At 36.5% G+C, this 16,541-nt stretch overlaps 1 protein-coding gene across 4 annotated transcripts in view; it reads right to left on the reverse strand.

Annotated features, from left to right (window-relative positions):
- The window catches only part of SMG1 (SMG1 nonsense mediated mRNA decay associated PI3K related kinase), a 108,708-nt gene that overhangs the window by 33,354 nt on the left and 58,813 nt on the right, over positions 1 to 16,541 (reverse strand). For all 4 annotated transcript variants that reach the window (XM_079120842.1, XM_079120840.1, XM_079120839.1 and 1 more), the window contains 13 exons: positions 15,278 to 15,425; positions 14,759 to 14,918; positions 13,725 to 13,845; positions 10,075 to 10,323; positions 9,448 to 9,732; positions 8,145 to 8,289; positions 7,776 to 7,914; positions 6,287 to 6,517; positions 6,001 to 6,178; positions 5,029 to 5,190; positions 4,021 to 4,238; positions 3,572 to 3,726; positions 1,877 to 2,099 (listed from right to left, as the gene is read on the reverse strand). In XM_079120842.1, coding sequence (XP_078976968.1) covers positions 1,877 to 2,099; positions 3,572 to 3,726; positions 4,021 to 4,238; positions 5,029 to 5,190; positions 6,001 to 6,178; positions 6,287 to 6,517; positions 7,776 to 7,914; positions 8,145 to 8,289; positions 9,448 to 9,732; positions 10,075 to 10,323; positions 13,725 to 13,845; positions 14,759 to 14,918; positions 15,278 to 15,425 — 2,414 coding nt within the window. The remainder of the gene's footprint in view (positions 1 to 1,876; positions 2,100 to 3,571; positions 3,727 to 4,020; positions 4,239 to 5,028; positions 5,191 to 6,000; positions 6,179 to 6,286; positions 6,518 to 7,775; positions 7,915 to 8,144; positions 8,290 to 9,447; positions 9,733 to 10,074; positions 10,324 to 13,724; positions 13,846 to 14,758; positions 14,919 to 15,277; positions 15,426 to 16,541) is intronic.

Here is a 16,541-nt window from a genome sequence, read left to right on the forward strand (position 1 = left end):
ATCAGAAAAAAGATCTGACTTTCTACCAATTACAAAAGAATCAGCAGGAAACTGACAGTAGTAAAAACTAACAAAAGACATTTTTATACACAGTAAAATTCAACAATGAGCAGGAACTAAAAAATATAGCACTTAGAATTGAACTTGTAACAAAACTATTTTCTAAAAAGTAGGTAATGATTAAAAATTTAGAGGACAATTGTAGAAAGAGCGCTATAAATAGGAAAGGAAAAGTTACACTCTGAAGTTTTATTTCGTTAGCTAATTCTTATTTTTATATTTTCAGCTATATGATACTTAAAAGGGAAGGGTAACACAGGTATCTAAATTTTTTGAAGTTATTCTTTAAAATGTATGTACTTATGAAAATTTTTCTCAAGGGCTTATTTCAAACAACAAACACACACACACACTTTAAAAAGTATTCTTCCTATCTTCTCTTCCAGATTTCTTTTTAAAAATTATTTTATTTATTTATTTAATTTTTTTATTTGCAGGGCTAAGTACTGAATCCAGGTTTTGTAAATACTGGGTGAGCATGATGACCCTGAGTTATATTCCCAGTTCTTTTACAGAAGACAAAAGAGTAAGAAACTGGTCTAGGGGCTGGGGAGATAGCTCAGCTGGTAGAGTGCTTGCCTCAAGCACAAGGCCCTGAGTTCGATCCCTGGTACCACAAAAAAAAAAAAGAAAAGAAACTGGTCTAAGAGCACAAGAAATCAGAGTTTGGGCAAGGCCACACATAATAAATGTCCTCTTTACACTAGTTTTCTTGTTTTATGCTTCTAGCTGTTTCCTCTAAATCTAGAAGTTTGCATTAACTGAAGTTTTTACATTTTTTTGGTACATATTTTAATATTTTTCACATTACCAAAGCTCAGTAAAGAAATCAATTAACAGCAATAAAGGTAGGAGAGAAAGCAAAGATAAGGAAACACAAGAAAAAAATACAAACTTATAGACACTTGCTCAACTAATGGTGCTAATGCTGTAAGAGAAGACCAAAAGAACACAGAATTAAGGGAACCAAAATATAAATAATTCTCCTCAAATGTTTGAAGATACAGCAGCATATGCAAAACTGACTTCAAAATAATTAGAGAGAGAGTATTCCTTATCTAAAATGCTTGAGACCCAAAAAATATTTCAGGTTTTAGAGTTTTTCAGATTTTGGAATATCTGCATTAACTTTACCTATTTATGTAAACCTAATCCAAAAATGTGAGCACTACTCAAAAAGTTCCAGACTTTGGATTAAGAATGCTCAACCTATATTGATTAAAAAAAGGAAAAGAAAAAAAAAAAATATAATGTTGTTCTATGTGAATACTGCGTTAGAAATACTGAATAGTGCCAGGTATGGTAGCACACATCTGTAATCCAAGCTATTCAGGAGGCTGAGGCAGAAGTATCTCAAGTTTGAGAACATCCTGAGTAACTCAGCAACACCCTGCCTCAAAATTAAAAAAGGGCTGGGGGTATAGCTCAGTGGTAAAGGGTCCCTGGGTTCAATTTCCAATACTACAAAATAATAGTAATAATAATCATGATAATAGTACCACCAAAAACGCCTGCAAGAAACACAGGCACAAGATACGGTTTCTTTTTCTTGTCTATTTACTGTATATTCTTCCCTGGTGTGAACCCTCCAAATATGAATGAGTAGGGGCTTTTCGTCACTCTTCTGCCTGCTAGTCCTCAAATTCCCGAAACAAACAATATCCTTTTTTCTGTATTATAAAAGCAACTGGTCATAGGTGGCCTTCCATAATCTTAAAAAAAAATTTCGTGTGTTCTGAGTAAGGAGAGTTCACTTATTTAAATTTTGAATCCCAAAGGGAATTTTCTATTTAGTAACATTGAGAATATTCTGTACCTCTTTAAATGGAATCCAGCTGCTTCCAGGCTTTGCCGGGTTGGATGGGGTCTTCAGCTTTTCAAGGGCATTTTCAATCGCATCACCATAGTTATCTTGGAACCACTTTTCATGAGGTGTTTCTGCAGGGGCTGCTGTGATACTCCTCACATGCTCCAGAGCAAACACAATGGGCTTCATTAAAGCCGTGTGCTTCTCCCGCATGATAGCAATTTTCTCTTCTCTAATAAGGAAAACATTTTTTTACATAAGCTTTAATGTACAAAAGTTTTATACAAACATAGGTATAAACAATAAGTAAATAGTATAAAACAATAAATTTAAATACAATAATAAAATATTGGCAAAATAACCAGGGACATGCCTATAATCCTAGCAACTGGTTGAGGCAGGAGGATTACAAGTTTCAGGCCGGCCTCAGCAACTTAGCAAGCCCCTGTCTCAACATAAATATAAAGAATCTGGGATGTAGTTTAGTATTAGAGTGTCGCTGAGTTCAATACACAGTACCCGCCCCCCAAAAAAGGCAAAGTAACTTAATAACATAACACAAAATGAAATTCAGCACATAAAATGGAAAACTTTTCTTTTCAACAGTGTGGATAGGGCAAATGGGATAACCACACACAAAAACTTTAGTTGTATCCTTATAATACACCATGCAAAAAACCCTGAACTAACTCAAAAAGGATCAAAGACTTGAACTTAAGAGCTAAGAATATAAAACTCATATGAACACATAAGGAAAAGGCTTCAAGAAACTAAGTTGGGGGCTGGGAAGATAGCTCAGCTGGTAGAGTGCTTGCTTCACAAGCACAAGGCCCTGAGTTCAATCCCCAGTACAGCAAAAAAAAAAAAAACTAAGTTGGGCAATGACTCCTCATATGGAAGACAAATCAATGTAAAAATTTTAAGGTTTTATACACTGAAAGATACTACCAAAGAGCAAAATGACAACCCACAGAAAGGTAGAAAATACTTGCAAATTATGTATCTGATAAGGAGTTAAAATATCCAGAATGTATAAAGAACTCCTACAGCTCAACAACAAATATGTACAGCTCAATTAAAAAAATAAGCAAAGGACTTGAACTGACTTTTCTCTCAAGATAAGCAAATGTCCAATAAGCAAATGAAAAAAATGCTTCTCATCATTAGTAATTAGGGAATTAGTAATCAGGGAAATACAAATTCAAACCGTAAGATACCACTTCATACCTAATAGGTTGGCTATTATCAAAAAATAGAGAAAATTAACAAGTGTTGGCAAAGAAAAAAATGGAGCACTTGTGCACTGCTTGTGAGAATATAAAATAGTACTACAACTGAGAACCTCAGCTTGTCAGATCCTTAACAAGTTAAACACAGATATGTCACAAGATCCACTGCAAATCTACTGCCTCATACACAAAATAATTCAAAGGAAGAACTCAAATAAGTACTTGTACACCAATGTTCAAAGCAGCATTATTCACACAGCTTCAAAATAGAAGCAATCCAACTGTCTACCGACAGATGAATGTATAAAAATGTGGGACACCTATATCAAGGAATGTTATTCAGTCATAAAAAGGAATAGAATTCTAATTTGTTAGAACCTAGATGAACCTTGAAGTCTGTATAGATAACTGCTTTCTCTTTCTTGTTTTTTTTAAAGGTAGTTTCATTTATGAACACAAGTGAATAAAAACATACTTGCGTAAAGTGTTGTTGTTCTGAACTCTCTTCACTTCATCTTCCAGTTGCTGAATTCGTCTCAGGACATACATGTGCTGCTGTAACAAAACTCCCAGCCAGAGCTCATCCCAGAGCACAGTGACCCTGCGCAGCTCAGCCACCAGCATCTGAACCTGCATACACGGCACACATCCAAACACACATCCAAATAGGTCACCGACATGTCTGCACACAGCACTCTTTAAACCCCAGACACCACAAGTTGTATGGGTGCAATTTCTGTTCATTTTATAACTGAAGAACTCTAGTGACTCTATTGACACAGACTAGCAAAACCCATTTGATTATTCTTAAAGCTCTGGTTCTCAAATATTAATTTCCCTGAGTTTTATTTTTAGGGTATGGGTGCTTTGGTAAGGGACACTGTTATAAAAATTATAAAACACATGAGCTGGATGTCTTTGTACCTGTAACACCATAGTTGGGTTTGCAGAGGACAGCTTATCTACAATTTTGCTGTAGCAATCCTGCATCATGGCTTGGTCTTCATTTAATCCACTTTTCGGTTCATCCTTATTGCTATCCTGAGACGTAGGAGGACTTCCTCCCTCACATTCAGAAACCAGCAGTTCTTCTCCTTGAATGTTTCCAAGTAAAGTTGGAATTGCAGAGGAAAATTTATTTCCTACCATGAAATGGGAAAAATGAAATAATTTTAAGATTTCTCTCGTGTACATACACTGAGTTAGGGAAAACGTGGATAATCTAATGGAACCCAGAGTTGTCGTCTAACTCACTTGCCTTCTGTACATTAAGTTGACTAAAGATTATGCTGCCTTTATATAAAATGAGCTTTCATATTTATTAATATCATAAGTTAATAGGAGATACATGGGAGAAAAATAAGTGAGTCTCTAATAAATAAAGTATCCTTCCAGCCAGAATCTAGAACTTGGTCTAATACCTGTTTGGCAGTTAAAGCTCTGTAACATGAGTTACTTCAATAACTCACCTTGGTACTAGGGACTAGGGACCACTGAGCTACATCCCAGCTCTTTTCACTTTTTATTTTGAGACAGGGTCTCCCTGAATTGATTAGGACCTTACTAAGTTGCTGAGGCTGGCCTCTCAAATCACTAGGATTACAGATGTGTATCACTGCGCCTGGACTGGGTGGGTTATTTTAGGGACTGAAGACAAAGTGCACAGCATGTGTCCTAGTACCAGATATACAGTAGTTACTTCTGCAGTAAATAATAATTACTACTAAACTACAAACTTTACCAACTCTAGAAGACGAAAAATTGACTCAACAAAAATTATTATTAAGTTATATTTAAATTAGCAATATTTTAATTATTTACTTATTTTCTGTGGTGCTGGGGATGTGCCATAGTCTTGTAAATGTTAGGCAAGTGCTCTATCACTGAACTACCTCATCAGCCCAAAGCAGCGATACCTTAAATACAGCATACCTGAAGCCTGGGATTCACTACTAAGCGATATGGTTCCCACTATTGCAGGATACAATATGAGATGTGGGGAGTCTTGAGCCACACGACAGAGAAGGTTACAAATACTTTGGCGAACATACACTTCAGGGTGGTTTAAGCGGGAAAAAAGCTGCGGAATAATTCCTTCAGGATAAGAACAAAAAGATATTTCAAGGTTATTACAAACTGTCAACTCATAGAGCAAATGGATAAAACTCGATTACGTGTCAGCATCAATAAAAATGTTAAGGGCTTCAAAGTTCTCTCTGAGTAACCAGGCATCAAATACAATAACTACTGATGTCCAAGTCTGGTTAAGGCTATAAATCAAAGTCCAAAACAATCCAAACACATTCTAGACATTTGTTTGTTTGTTTTTACAGTAGTGAGGACTAGATTCAGGGATACTCTATTACTGAGCTATAATTTAGTCTGTTTAATTTTTTATTTTGAGACAGGGTTCGAGTTTCCTACGTTGGCCTTAAAACTTGCAAACCTCCTTCCTCAACCTCCCAAGTAGTTGGGATTATAGGTGTACACCCCTTCAACCAGTGAGAAATGTATAACAATGTTTACAAAGAAGGAAAACACATACAATTTTTTAAAAGGGCATATAAGGTCTTTTGATATCTATATTTGCTGCCCTCTCAAAATTAGTTTTATATATAAAAAGTTCCTACCATTCAGCTTCTCATTTCTGAAACATATGAGAGAAGATCTTTGTGGTGTAATAAACAGCCTGGAATGTCCTATGAACTAAAGTGGCTCTCAAACACATTCAAATAATAAACATAAAGGAAACACTTTCAAAAAATGATCTGTCAAATTGTACATAATGCATTCTACTGTCATGTACAACTAATTAGAACAATTTAAAATAAAAAAAGTTTTAAAGCCGTCCTAGTGTGTCTCACTAAAGACAATACTGACTGATACGTTAACTCAGGTCTTCACCTCTCCATGGAGCAGTAGGTGTTGTTTCCAAGCCATGTTCCAGATACTGCCGGAGCTCGCCTGCGTGCTTCACCAACAACCGGAGCAGTCGCAGAGTAGCCATCACGATCACGTCGTCAGTGCTCTGCTCTACTCTATGGCTTAAATGTAGCCTAGGGTCATCTTCTTCTAAAGGAATCTAAGAATGGGAGATGAAAGGAAGGAATAAGAAAAATTTCAGTCTCTTGCTTTTGTTTCCTAGAAAGGAAATCTCAAATAATTTTTCTTAGAACACTATGCTACCTACTTGACCAGCGTTGAGTTTAAGGAAAGTAAAATATGCACTACAAGACAGTTTGTACAGGCTGAAGATTCTATCTACAACTTTCCTCCACACTTTAATAACTCCTTCAGTTGCACTTTCATCAAGTTCTGAAAGCCATGGGCAGTTTGATATTAACTGACGCCAGATAACATCAACCATGTCATCTTCCTCATTGTCTTCATTCTCTGTTATCTGAAGTGTTATATCTTCATCCTGAAGGAAAATTGGGCATAAAATGCTATTTTTTAATATAAAGTGAAAAGAGATAAAGGTAAGTGATTTGACTGACATATGAAAACATTCTTCTCATTTGAGAGACCAAATTTTTCCACATTATTGGTATTATACACACTAATTTGATGTTAACAGAATTCTCTTTATTATGTATTATTAATGCAACCAATGAACAAGGATGTAAGCATTTCAGCAAAGAATAAAAACTTATTATTCTTTGTACTCAAATGCTTCCAAACTACAATATTCTGCCTGCAGAAAGATAAATGTGATCTCTTCAAAGGCTTAAGACCGAACATACACAGAATACATGCAACAGCCCTCACTCTCTTTATAATACCACACCTAGACCTAATACCAGCTTTGTCAGAGACTTACTGGATTATTATTTAGAGCAAGAACTCAAGTCCACAGAATTTAGTATGGCAAGTAAAATACATGGCTTTGAAGACTGCAACTGAATACTCATAGTGATACTAATCCTAGGAGAGACTGGACTTCGACGGGGCAAGAAGTGGCAGTTACAGCTCACCCAGCTCACTGTTTTCCAACCTGGCTATGTACCAGAAACACCTGGTAAGCTTAAGTATGCCCACAGGTCTGGTTTAGAATTCCTGGGGATAGGGTTCATGAATTAACAAATTTTAAAAGGTCCCAGGCCTTGGGTAAAAAATAATTTTCCCCCTTTCTCAATACTAGGGATTAAACCCAGGGCCACAAACACACTAAGCACACACAGAGCTATACCCCAGCCTAAGAACCACTTTTACTTATTTTTTTCTTCTTTCTTTCCTTATTTTTTTGGTGGGTGCTCTACCACTGTGTTACAGCCCCAGCCCTTTTTATTTTGAGACAGAGTCAACACTAAGTTGCCCAGGATGGCTTAGAACTTGCAATTTTCCTGCCTCAGCCTCCAGTTGCTGGTATTATAAAGGTATGCCACTGAACCCAGTTCTCAAAAACTTATCAGAAGAACAACTAAAACAAATTTAGCTTACACAAAAGAAACTTCACTTTTTACTAGAATACTAAGGAAATGAGTTGATTTAAGAAAGTCTTTCTTAGAAAAACACAATTTACTTTCTTTCATCTTAAAACTCAGTTTTATTTGCAGAGTAACTGCCTAAGTCCTTTCAAAATTTCATGAAGTGTATGTGACCAGTTTCCTCAATATAAATGAGCTGGAATAACAATCTTGTCACTATCTCCCCAAGACAATGTACCATGTTTTCCTTACCTGAATTCCTGCTGGTCGACAGACTGCCTGTCCAAGAATACCATAGATTCTCTCTTTTTCTTCTTCAGTTATAGTGTCTGGAAGCAGATTTTGAACTTCTGATTTTTCTCTGGGCAACAGACGAACACCTTCTCCCTGGCTATAAAAATGAACAATTTGTCAAGTATTTGAGCTGCCAAGTTTTTACCAAATCAACAGATACTTTATTCTTTATTTTGCCGGTGCTGTTTTGCAGTATTGCGGGTCACTCCCAGGCCCCAGTGCACGGCTAGGCATGCCCTCACCACTAAGTCCGATTTCTAGTCCTTCAGCATTTAAAATTTCTACTTTGCAACGCATTCAAGAAATTATACATTGAAGCATACATACCTGGCATTGTCAACCACCTTTCTGCCCCACCTATATGCCCAACTAGCCAGTGCTGCCCAAGATTTGGCTACTTCAGGTGCCTGTACTGAAGACAGGTGATATAACTGTCCCAAAATGAAGTCAGGTTCTCCAACTCCAATATGTACTGCAACAATAAGGAAAAAACAATAAAAGAACTCAGCATTACATTTATATAAATTTCAAATGGCATTTCTATTAACATTATAGGTCTTTATTGTCTTCAAGCAATCAATAAGTTCCAAATTATTGTGCATACTTTGATAAGGCACAAATATGGATTATGCTTCTCTAAAGTGTTGTAATGTTAAAATGCGCTGCACTTGTTTGTTTGGTATTTGCACAATCACACAGGGCTGCGGACTCGAACCTGGGTCTCCAACATGAGAGTCAGGCACTCTACGAGAGGAGCTATACGGCCAGCACTTGTAATGTTAAAATGAATTGGTGTCTCAAGTAAGCAGAGATTAGCACCTGTGGCACACATCAAAGTCTTTCACGACACTAAACTTCGTCATCAGTTCAGGTGTTAGATGTGCTGCACAATGTCTTGCCGTCTGCATTTGAGTGGCTATTTCATCAATACTAGATAAATTTCAAATTCTGACAAAAAATAATGAATAGGAGATAAGTATGCCGTTTCACTTAGTTGCAGAGACTCATGAGGCAAAGATCTTTATTCCCATATTAAAGGAATAAATGTCACAGCACATTTGCCACAATTTATAATTAGACATATCCAAAATGAATATCAAGTTCTGATAATATGTATATATTAGATTTCATAAAACCAATGTACATAATTAAAATCCTAGACTTCAGCAAAATGAAGGTATATTCTCATGTTTCAGCAAAGAGGATAAATAGCTCCCAAATCGTAAAAGCAGGACACTCAAAATTTTTTATTTTTTGATTGAATAAATCTACTGTTAATAGCACTAGTGTCAGAATGTGAAACTTGAGTCTTTCTGTAGTTTCTATGATCCATCAATCAAGAGGAACACAGATACTCCTTTGTATCTTTGTTGCTCCTTCTGATGTGAGGTTAAGCTTTATATATCAGGGACAGAACCCTATGGCCAGCAAAAACATCTAGTCACATAAGCAACTTGAATATGGAAAATTGGAAGGTATTAGACTGTAAAGAAATATGTATTAGTTACTTCCAGGTAATATACTGCATATTTTCATAGACATACTTTTGTGACAAGTGATCTCTAGTAGAACACTGTAAATTTTAGGCTTCTAAAATTAGTATTTTTAAAGTTAACAAAAGGAATCCTACCTGTGGACTCACTCTCAATCCGAGGATACTCTTCTTCCACTGTATTAATAGATGGGAGTTCTATTAAAGTGAGTATGTTTTTAGACAAAGTGGAAAGACCTGAGAAGCTCTGCTGTTGCTGAGCCCTGTACACCTGCTTCAGCTGTCCTGAGATCTCTTTCCATTCTGCTTGGATCCACTTAGCCAGAGTCAGAATTGATTTTGCAACTGCATATTCAGCTTTTGCAGACTTGCAGAAAGATATGGCACAAGAACTCAACATTTCCATTGCATGTGTTGACTGGCCTAGAGAAAATCAAAAACTGAATCAGCACTTATCCTTAAAAGCAAATGACTGAAGTTATTTCAAGGTAAAATAATATTTTCCTTTTAAAAACATGTGAATTCACTGACAATGATTTCTGAAAAACTTTTTTTTTTTTAACTTTAATACTTTGCAGCCAAATTCTTTCAAAAGTACTGATTTATAGAGATAAGACAATTATAAACAACTTATTCAGGAATCAAATGTTCAGCAACAGCTGGAAATAATCATCTTCTCTTTTGCTGCCTTACTCCATATACAGTACTGTTCACGCATATTCATTTTATTATACTCATGTACTAACGATGATTCGTTTTACTAACCTGCTGTATATAGCAATTTTGTTTTTTCAATATCAAGTTCAGGCCCCCATTTTTCATCCACTTGACCTTGTGTTGACAGTTTTTTAAAATGCTGGACTAAATCCTGGGCAGTGGTGGTCTTCCCCAGTTGAACCTCACTGCATTGTGCCAAAAGTCTTGTTGCAAGTGACACATTCCCCCGTTTTCTAGCAAATTTTGCTGCTGTTAGACCTAATTCCATGAGATGGCTTCTAATTGGGACTGTTTGTTCTGAACAGAAGAAAATGTTTCATTAGTCCCCAATCCATCTAACCCCCAGACTATATTCCCTATTATCCCCCCTTCCTCACCACCTCCCCAAAGACAACACCTTCAGTATTTGTTTAATATGTACAGAGAAAAGTGAAAATCATTTACTATAAAAAATTAACTTTTATTTCTAAATTTTTAATGAAGAGTCTAGGCCAAAGGGTAGGGAAAGAAAGAGTGTTCGGCTTAACAAACCACGCCGGGACTCTTCTCTAAGTACCCACTGCCCTAGTACCCTGCTGTTCTCTCCTGGATTTCCTCCTGCCATGCACAAGAATATTCCAGGGTCCTTACCTTCCACCACCCACCCCCTGTTTCCACTCTGCACACACTCTCTAGACAAGATATCTGGCTCCTCTGACTTTCAATTAACTATACAAATGCTGATGACTTGTGAATCTTTAGCCCAGATCTGACAGCTGAGTCCCATCAGCCAAATGGTCACCTACATTCTAGGTACTTGAAAGGTCCCTCGACCCCTGTCAAATGGAGTTCATTATCTACCATCCTCCAAATGTTTACCCTTTCTCCCATTTTCCCTTTCTCAAGGAAAGGCACAGAACCACCTGAGCAGGGCCCTGGCAATTATCTGAAGACTTTACTTTTAACCTTCATATCTGATTTGCTTTTTTTCTGTCCCTACTGCCATCCCTAGCACCTTGTTTAGCAGTAGGGACTTCACCCTACCTGGTTCCTTTGCCTCATTCTCCTCCTCCTCTAATACATTCTCCAATCTCAACTGAAGTGATTGATTCATATGCAAAAGTAAATCTGAACATTTCACTTTCTTGTTTAAAAAACTTTTGATGGCCTCCTACCGCATTTCTGAACAAGCCCACCCTCCTGGTTTGGGCTCTAAGGCTCAATACCTTGCATTCATTCCACTCCAATCTCATCCAGTTGTCTCTTCCTACGCTCCCACAGGTACCCTAAATCATGGAAGAATCTTTCATAATTTTCTCTACCCTCCACACACAATGTTCTTTCTAAGCAAATCAGCCTGCCTTCTTTCTCATCTCTACCAGCCTCAAGTCTCAGCTTAAATGTTACAAGTCCTTTCCTGATTCCTAGGTCTAAATCAGATGTCCTCTGTGTGTGTCCTTTTAACACCCCTGGCACATGTACATCATTCAACACACTGTACTGCCACTCCTTGCCTGATGTCGGCTCTTCCTGGACTCTAGAGTCCCCTAGGATCTAAGAATGAAGAAAACAGGCTTGTCTTGTTCACCATTAGATGCCAACATCCATCACAGTACCTGGCACAAAGCATACCCGATCAAGACTTGTTTAATAAGGAAATAAAAACAAGGCAGAATACAAATCTGTCTCTGAATATAACCACTGAGTTAATGAGTCTTCCCAATTTTAAACCTTGTTTGACATGGAAGGAAGGGAAAGGCAATGAAAGTATTTGCTGCCCTATGCCATACTCTGTGCTAGGGCTTTTATATACCATCTCATCTCACGGAATCTCTGTAAGAAACTCACAGGTGGGGTAACTCACTGACCTTAATAACTTGAAAAGGAAAGAAGTTCAGAAGTTCAATGATTTGTCCAAAGGCCCTTCAATTTGCAAATTGACCCAATGATCCAAACTTTGGTCTGTTTGCAGCAGGGGGCCATACGAGTCAACTGCCAGTAATGAACCTGCAGTGCAAGTCCTTTTCCTGGAAGCTGGCTTCTTGATATTTAACACTGAAATTTACTAACTCTAGCTACCACATTTTCAGCTGTAACACTATAAAATTCTGGCCCTGTTCTATTGCACAGCCAAAATATAAAAAGTCAGCATTTCTTAAACATGACAGACATTTCTTTCTTAAAAATTAGATGCATTGGTCTGAGGCTATTGCTCAGTAGTAGAGCACTTGCCTCATGCATGTGAGGCACTGAGTTCAATCCTCAGCACCATGTTAAAATAAATATATAAATAAAGGTATTTTTAGTCCATCTACAACTAAAAATATTTTCTAAAAATTAGGTACATATAAATATTTATATAAACAGTAATTCTCTAGCCATTAATTTGGACTGGAAATGTACCTCAGTGTTAGTGCTTGCCTAGCATGTATGAAGCTCTGGATTCAATCCCTAGCACCAAAAAAAAAGTAAAAATGCAAACTATATAAATGAAAACATTTGCAGGGGCTGGGATTGTAGCTCAGTGGTAGAGCGCTTGCCTGGAAAGTGTGAGGCACTGGGTTCAATTCTCAGCATCACATATATATATATATATATATATAAATAAATAAATAAAATATAAGTTCATTAACAAAAAGAAAAAAAGTTGCAGTTTACTTGTGCTCAGAACACATAAATAAGTCTCAGCTCATTAACAGTGAAAGATGTGAACAAACATTTGAAAAATAAGGAAAACAATGGCTTCTATGCATAGGAAATGATGCTGAAGATTATTAATCATCAGAAAAATACAAATAAAGCCACATGAGAAGTTACTACACCCACACCACTCGATTAACTCGAGTGATTAAAATTAAAAAGACCAGCCAGGAGTGGTGGCGCACGCCTTTGATTCCAGCAGCTCAGGAGGCCGAGGCAGGAGATCTTGAGTTTCAAAGTCAGTCTTAGCAACTTAGTGAAGCACTGAGCAATTCAGCAAGACCTGCCTCTAATAAAATATTTTAAAAGGACTGGGGATGTGGCTCAGTGGTAACGTACCCCTCAGTTCAATCCCCAGTACCAAAAAAAAAAAAAAAAAAGATTAAAAAGACCAACAATACCAATGATGTAGAACAAATGGAACTTTCATTAAAATACCAAAGGAATATAAAGTATACAGCCACTTTTTAAGAAAGTGGCAAACTATAAAGTTAAGACGTGTGACTCAGGAACCCCACTGTTAGGCATTTTCTCAAGAAAAACACAAATATACATCCCCCAAAGACTTGTTCATGAATGTTCATAGTAACTCCATACTTAACTGCCCAATTAGGAAGAAATGAAAACAAATATCCATGAAAGGATGTAGAGATAAACAAATGATGATACATTTATACAATGTAATACTACTCAAAAAGAAAAAAAAGTACCTTATTACTGATACATTTAACCTGAGTGAAGAGAAGTCAGACACAGGACAGCACACTGTATGATTACACTATATAAAGCAGCAGCAAAGACAAGTCTAATATTTATAAGAACAGAAAGCAAATCAGCAAACTGCCTGGGACAGGGTGAATGGTGAAGAAGAGATAAAGGGACTTTCTGGGGTGAGATACTTGCTTTGAATCTTATATTGGTAGACATAAGAAAGACACCCAAATTCAGCAAACTTTACACTTTCAATGTGTAATTTGTGTATCAATAAATCTAATTTTAAGGAAAAGAAAATTACTTACCTTTAATTTTCTCCAACAACTGATTCTGGTACATGGTGTATCTTAATGCCTGCATCCATGGCCTCACGTCGTGCTGTTTGCAGGAACGCAAAGCTTCACTGAAAAGGGGAATAAGACAGTCCTGACAGAGAAAAGCAAAGATTACTTAATGTAAAATATTGCTCCTTGCACGTCTGTAGACACACTGCTTGTAAGTCCAAGTCTCCAACATAGTCAGCTACTTCAGACATATTTCAGTTTCCCCTATTAAGCTATTCTCTTCCATCACATATCTTCGAGGCACAAGAGGCAAGTGCATGCTAATGGAAACCTTTATTTTGCAAAAGAAATAAATGCATAATAATAAGTTTGACATCAATATATTTGCCAATAAAGTAAGCACATTTCAATTTTTTTTAAAGTACACAATATAAAGCAGAAGTTAAATTATAAGAGAACATTAAAACTACTGCTCTAGGGCTGGAGTTGTGGCTTGTGGCTTGGGTAGAGCACTTGCTGCACATGTGTAAGGCACTGGGTTTGATTCTCAGCACTGCATATGAATAAATGAATAAAATAAAGGTCCATCAACAACTAAAAAAAACTTTTTTTAAATAAATAAAAAAAAAACACTGCTTTATAACAGATTCTCGAAGATTATAATTCCTGTGGGAAAGGCCCCCTATATTTAAATGAGCTTTTCCTTATTTGGGAAAAGGAAGTGTTTTATCTTTGATTCATACCCCAATAATACTCTGCCTCCAGAAAATATCTTCATATATACTACCCCTCCACCTCAAAAAAAAAAAAAAAAAAAAAAAAAAAGAAACAATTAGCCATTCCTGAGATTATGTATCTTAGGTTCTTTCATTTGGGCCACATACTTCTCAAATGAAAATCTGCCTTAAAATGGCATTTCATATTTCTGAATTTACTAGCTTGCCTAACTACAGATGCTATTTTATTAAAAACTCAAAAAAGGGAGGGCTTTGTTCCATAATAACGCCTATTAGTATACATAAGATTATGCTTATAAAAAATATACTTCTACACACCTCTGTTGAAAGTCTATTAGAAACTGTGTTCTCCAAAGCAGATGAGCAGTAGAGCTGTAAGGTACTCAGAACCGGCAAGGACTGGGAAACTGTTAAAGTAGAAAGTCTCAGTGGTCCAATAGCTATGCGGGAGGTTTGCTTCAAGTACTTGACTACATTTCTGAAAGAAAATATTTTCTGTCAATTAATTAATGAAATTCTTCAACTTGTAACCACTGAAGTAATAATGCAGTTGGCATCAAAAATTGGGAAGAGTGAAGATAAGCAGCCTGCTGCATAGTAATGGAGACAAGTCAAGACATTTGCTTTTGGGACTTTCAATTTATTTAGTTTCAACAATCAGTATGTAGTGGTGTGTGACATTCACATGTGATATGACTTCTCCCACTTAAACTAAGCTATCAAAACTGGTATTTAGCAATCTAGCAACTGTCTCCTCCTGACTGCCTCCATCCCAAATATGCACACTCATCATAAGATATACACAATGCACACGTACCTCCTTAAGAATGAACTTACTCAGTTATAGACTGCCACTTCTGATCTTGTTCTATGTGGTTTAAAGCAGTTGCCAAACAAACAGAGCTTCTCAACAACTGAACTTCAATGGATTTCTGAAGTTCCCTTGGATCTGGACTTAACATGTTAGGAAGTAGTTTTTTCATATCTAAAGAAATCAAACAAATGTCATTAACTTGCTTGAAGTGCACAAGAGTAATAATGTACTTTGATAGTACTTAAAAAAAATCATCAATGAATACCTTTTTTAAATTTTATTTTTATAGACTACATTTTTATTCTCTGTATACAAATGAGGTACAACTTTTCATTTTTCTATGGTCGTACATGATGTAGATTCACACCATTCGTGTAATCACACACGTACATAGGGTAATGCTATTTGTCTCTTTCCACTATCTTTCCTTCCCCGCCGCCTGCATTTCCCTCTACACCATCCAAAGTTCTTCCATTCTTCTCTTACCTGCCCTGCCCTCGCTGTCCCATTATGTATAATCATCCACTTATCAGAGAAAACATTCAGTCTTTGATTTTTTTTAAATTTTATTTATTTTTAGGCTTCTTTTTTTATTCATTGTACATAAATGGAGTACAACTTTCATTTCTGTGGTTGTACACAAACTTCTTTCCTTTTTAAGTTCAGGAGGCTGAACACTATATCGGTTGCATTTGTTTGTCATTTTCACAATCGCTCAGTGTTGGGGACTCAAACCCGTGCCTCCAGCATGAGAGGCAGGCACGCTACAAGTTGGGCTATATGGCCTGCAGGAGGCTGAACACTATAATTAAGCATTTCAGATAGCAATATAAACATCATTACTTCCTATAAAATTATACCTCACAGGGCTGAGTATGTAGCTTGGTGATAGAGCACTTGTGTAACATGTGTGAGGCCCTGGGTTTCATTCCCAGTACCTCAAAACAAAAGAGTAAAAAAATTAATGAAAAAGAATTATACCTCATTCCCCTAAAACTCAGTTGACGTAATTCAAAGGCAGAAAAATCTCTAAGTCAGGGGCTGGGATTATAATTCATGCCAGAGCACTTGCCTAGCATGTGTGAGGCACTGAGTTTGAGTCTTGGTACCACATACAAATAAATAAATAAAATAAAGGTCCATTGACAACTAAAAAATATTTTTTAAAAATAAGTCAACCTCCTAAAGGAGCAAAAATAGATCTAATCAGCAAATGACTATCTAATATTAACACATGAAACTGTTTTAAAAAATGTTCCACTTGTGATAAAGATCTTAGTGAACAAC

Source organism: Sciurus vulgaris (genome assembly GCF_902686455.1).
Source record: "Sciurus vulgaris genome assembly, chromosome: 18".
NCBI classification, from domain to species: domain Eukaryota; kingdom Metazoa; phylum Chordata; class Mammalia; order Rodentia; family Sciuridae; genus Sciurus; species Sciurus vulgaris.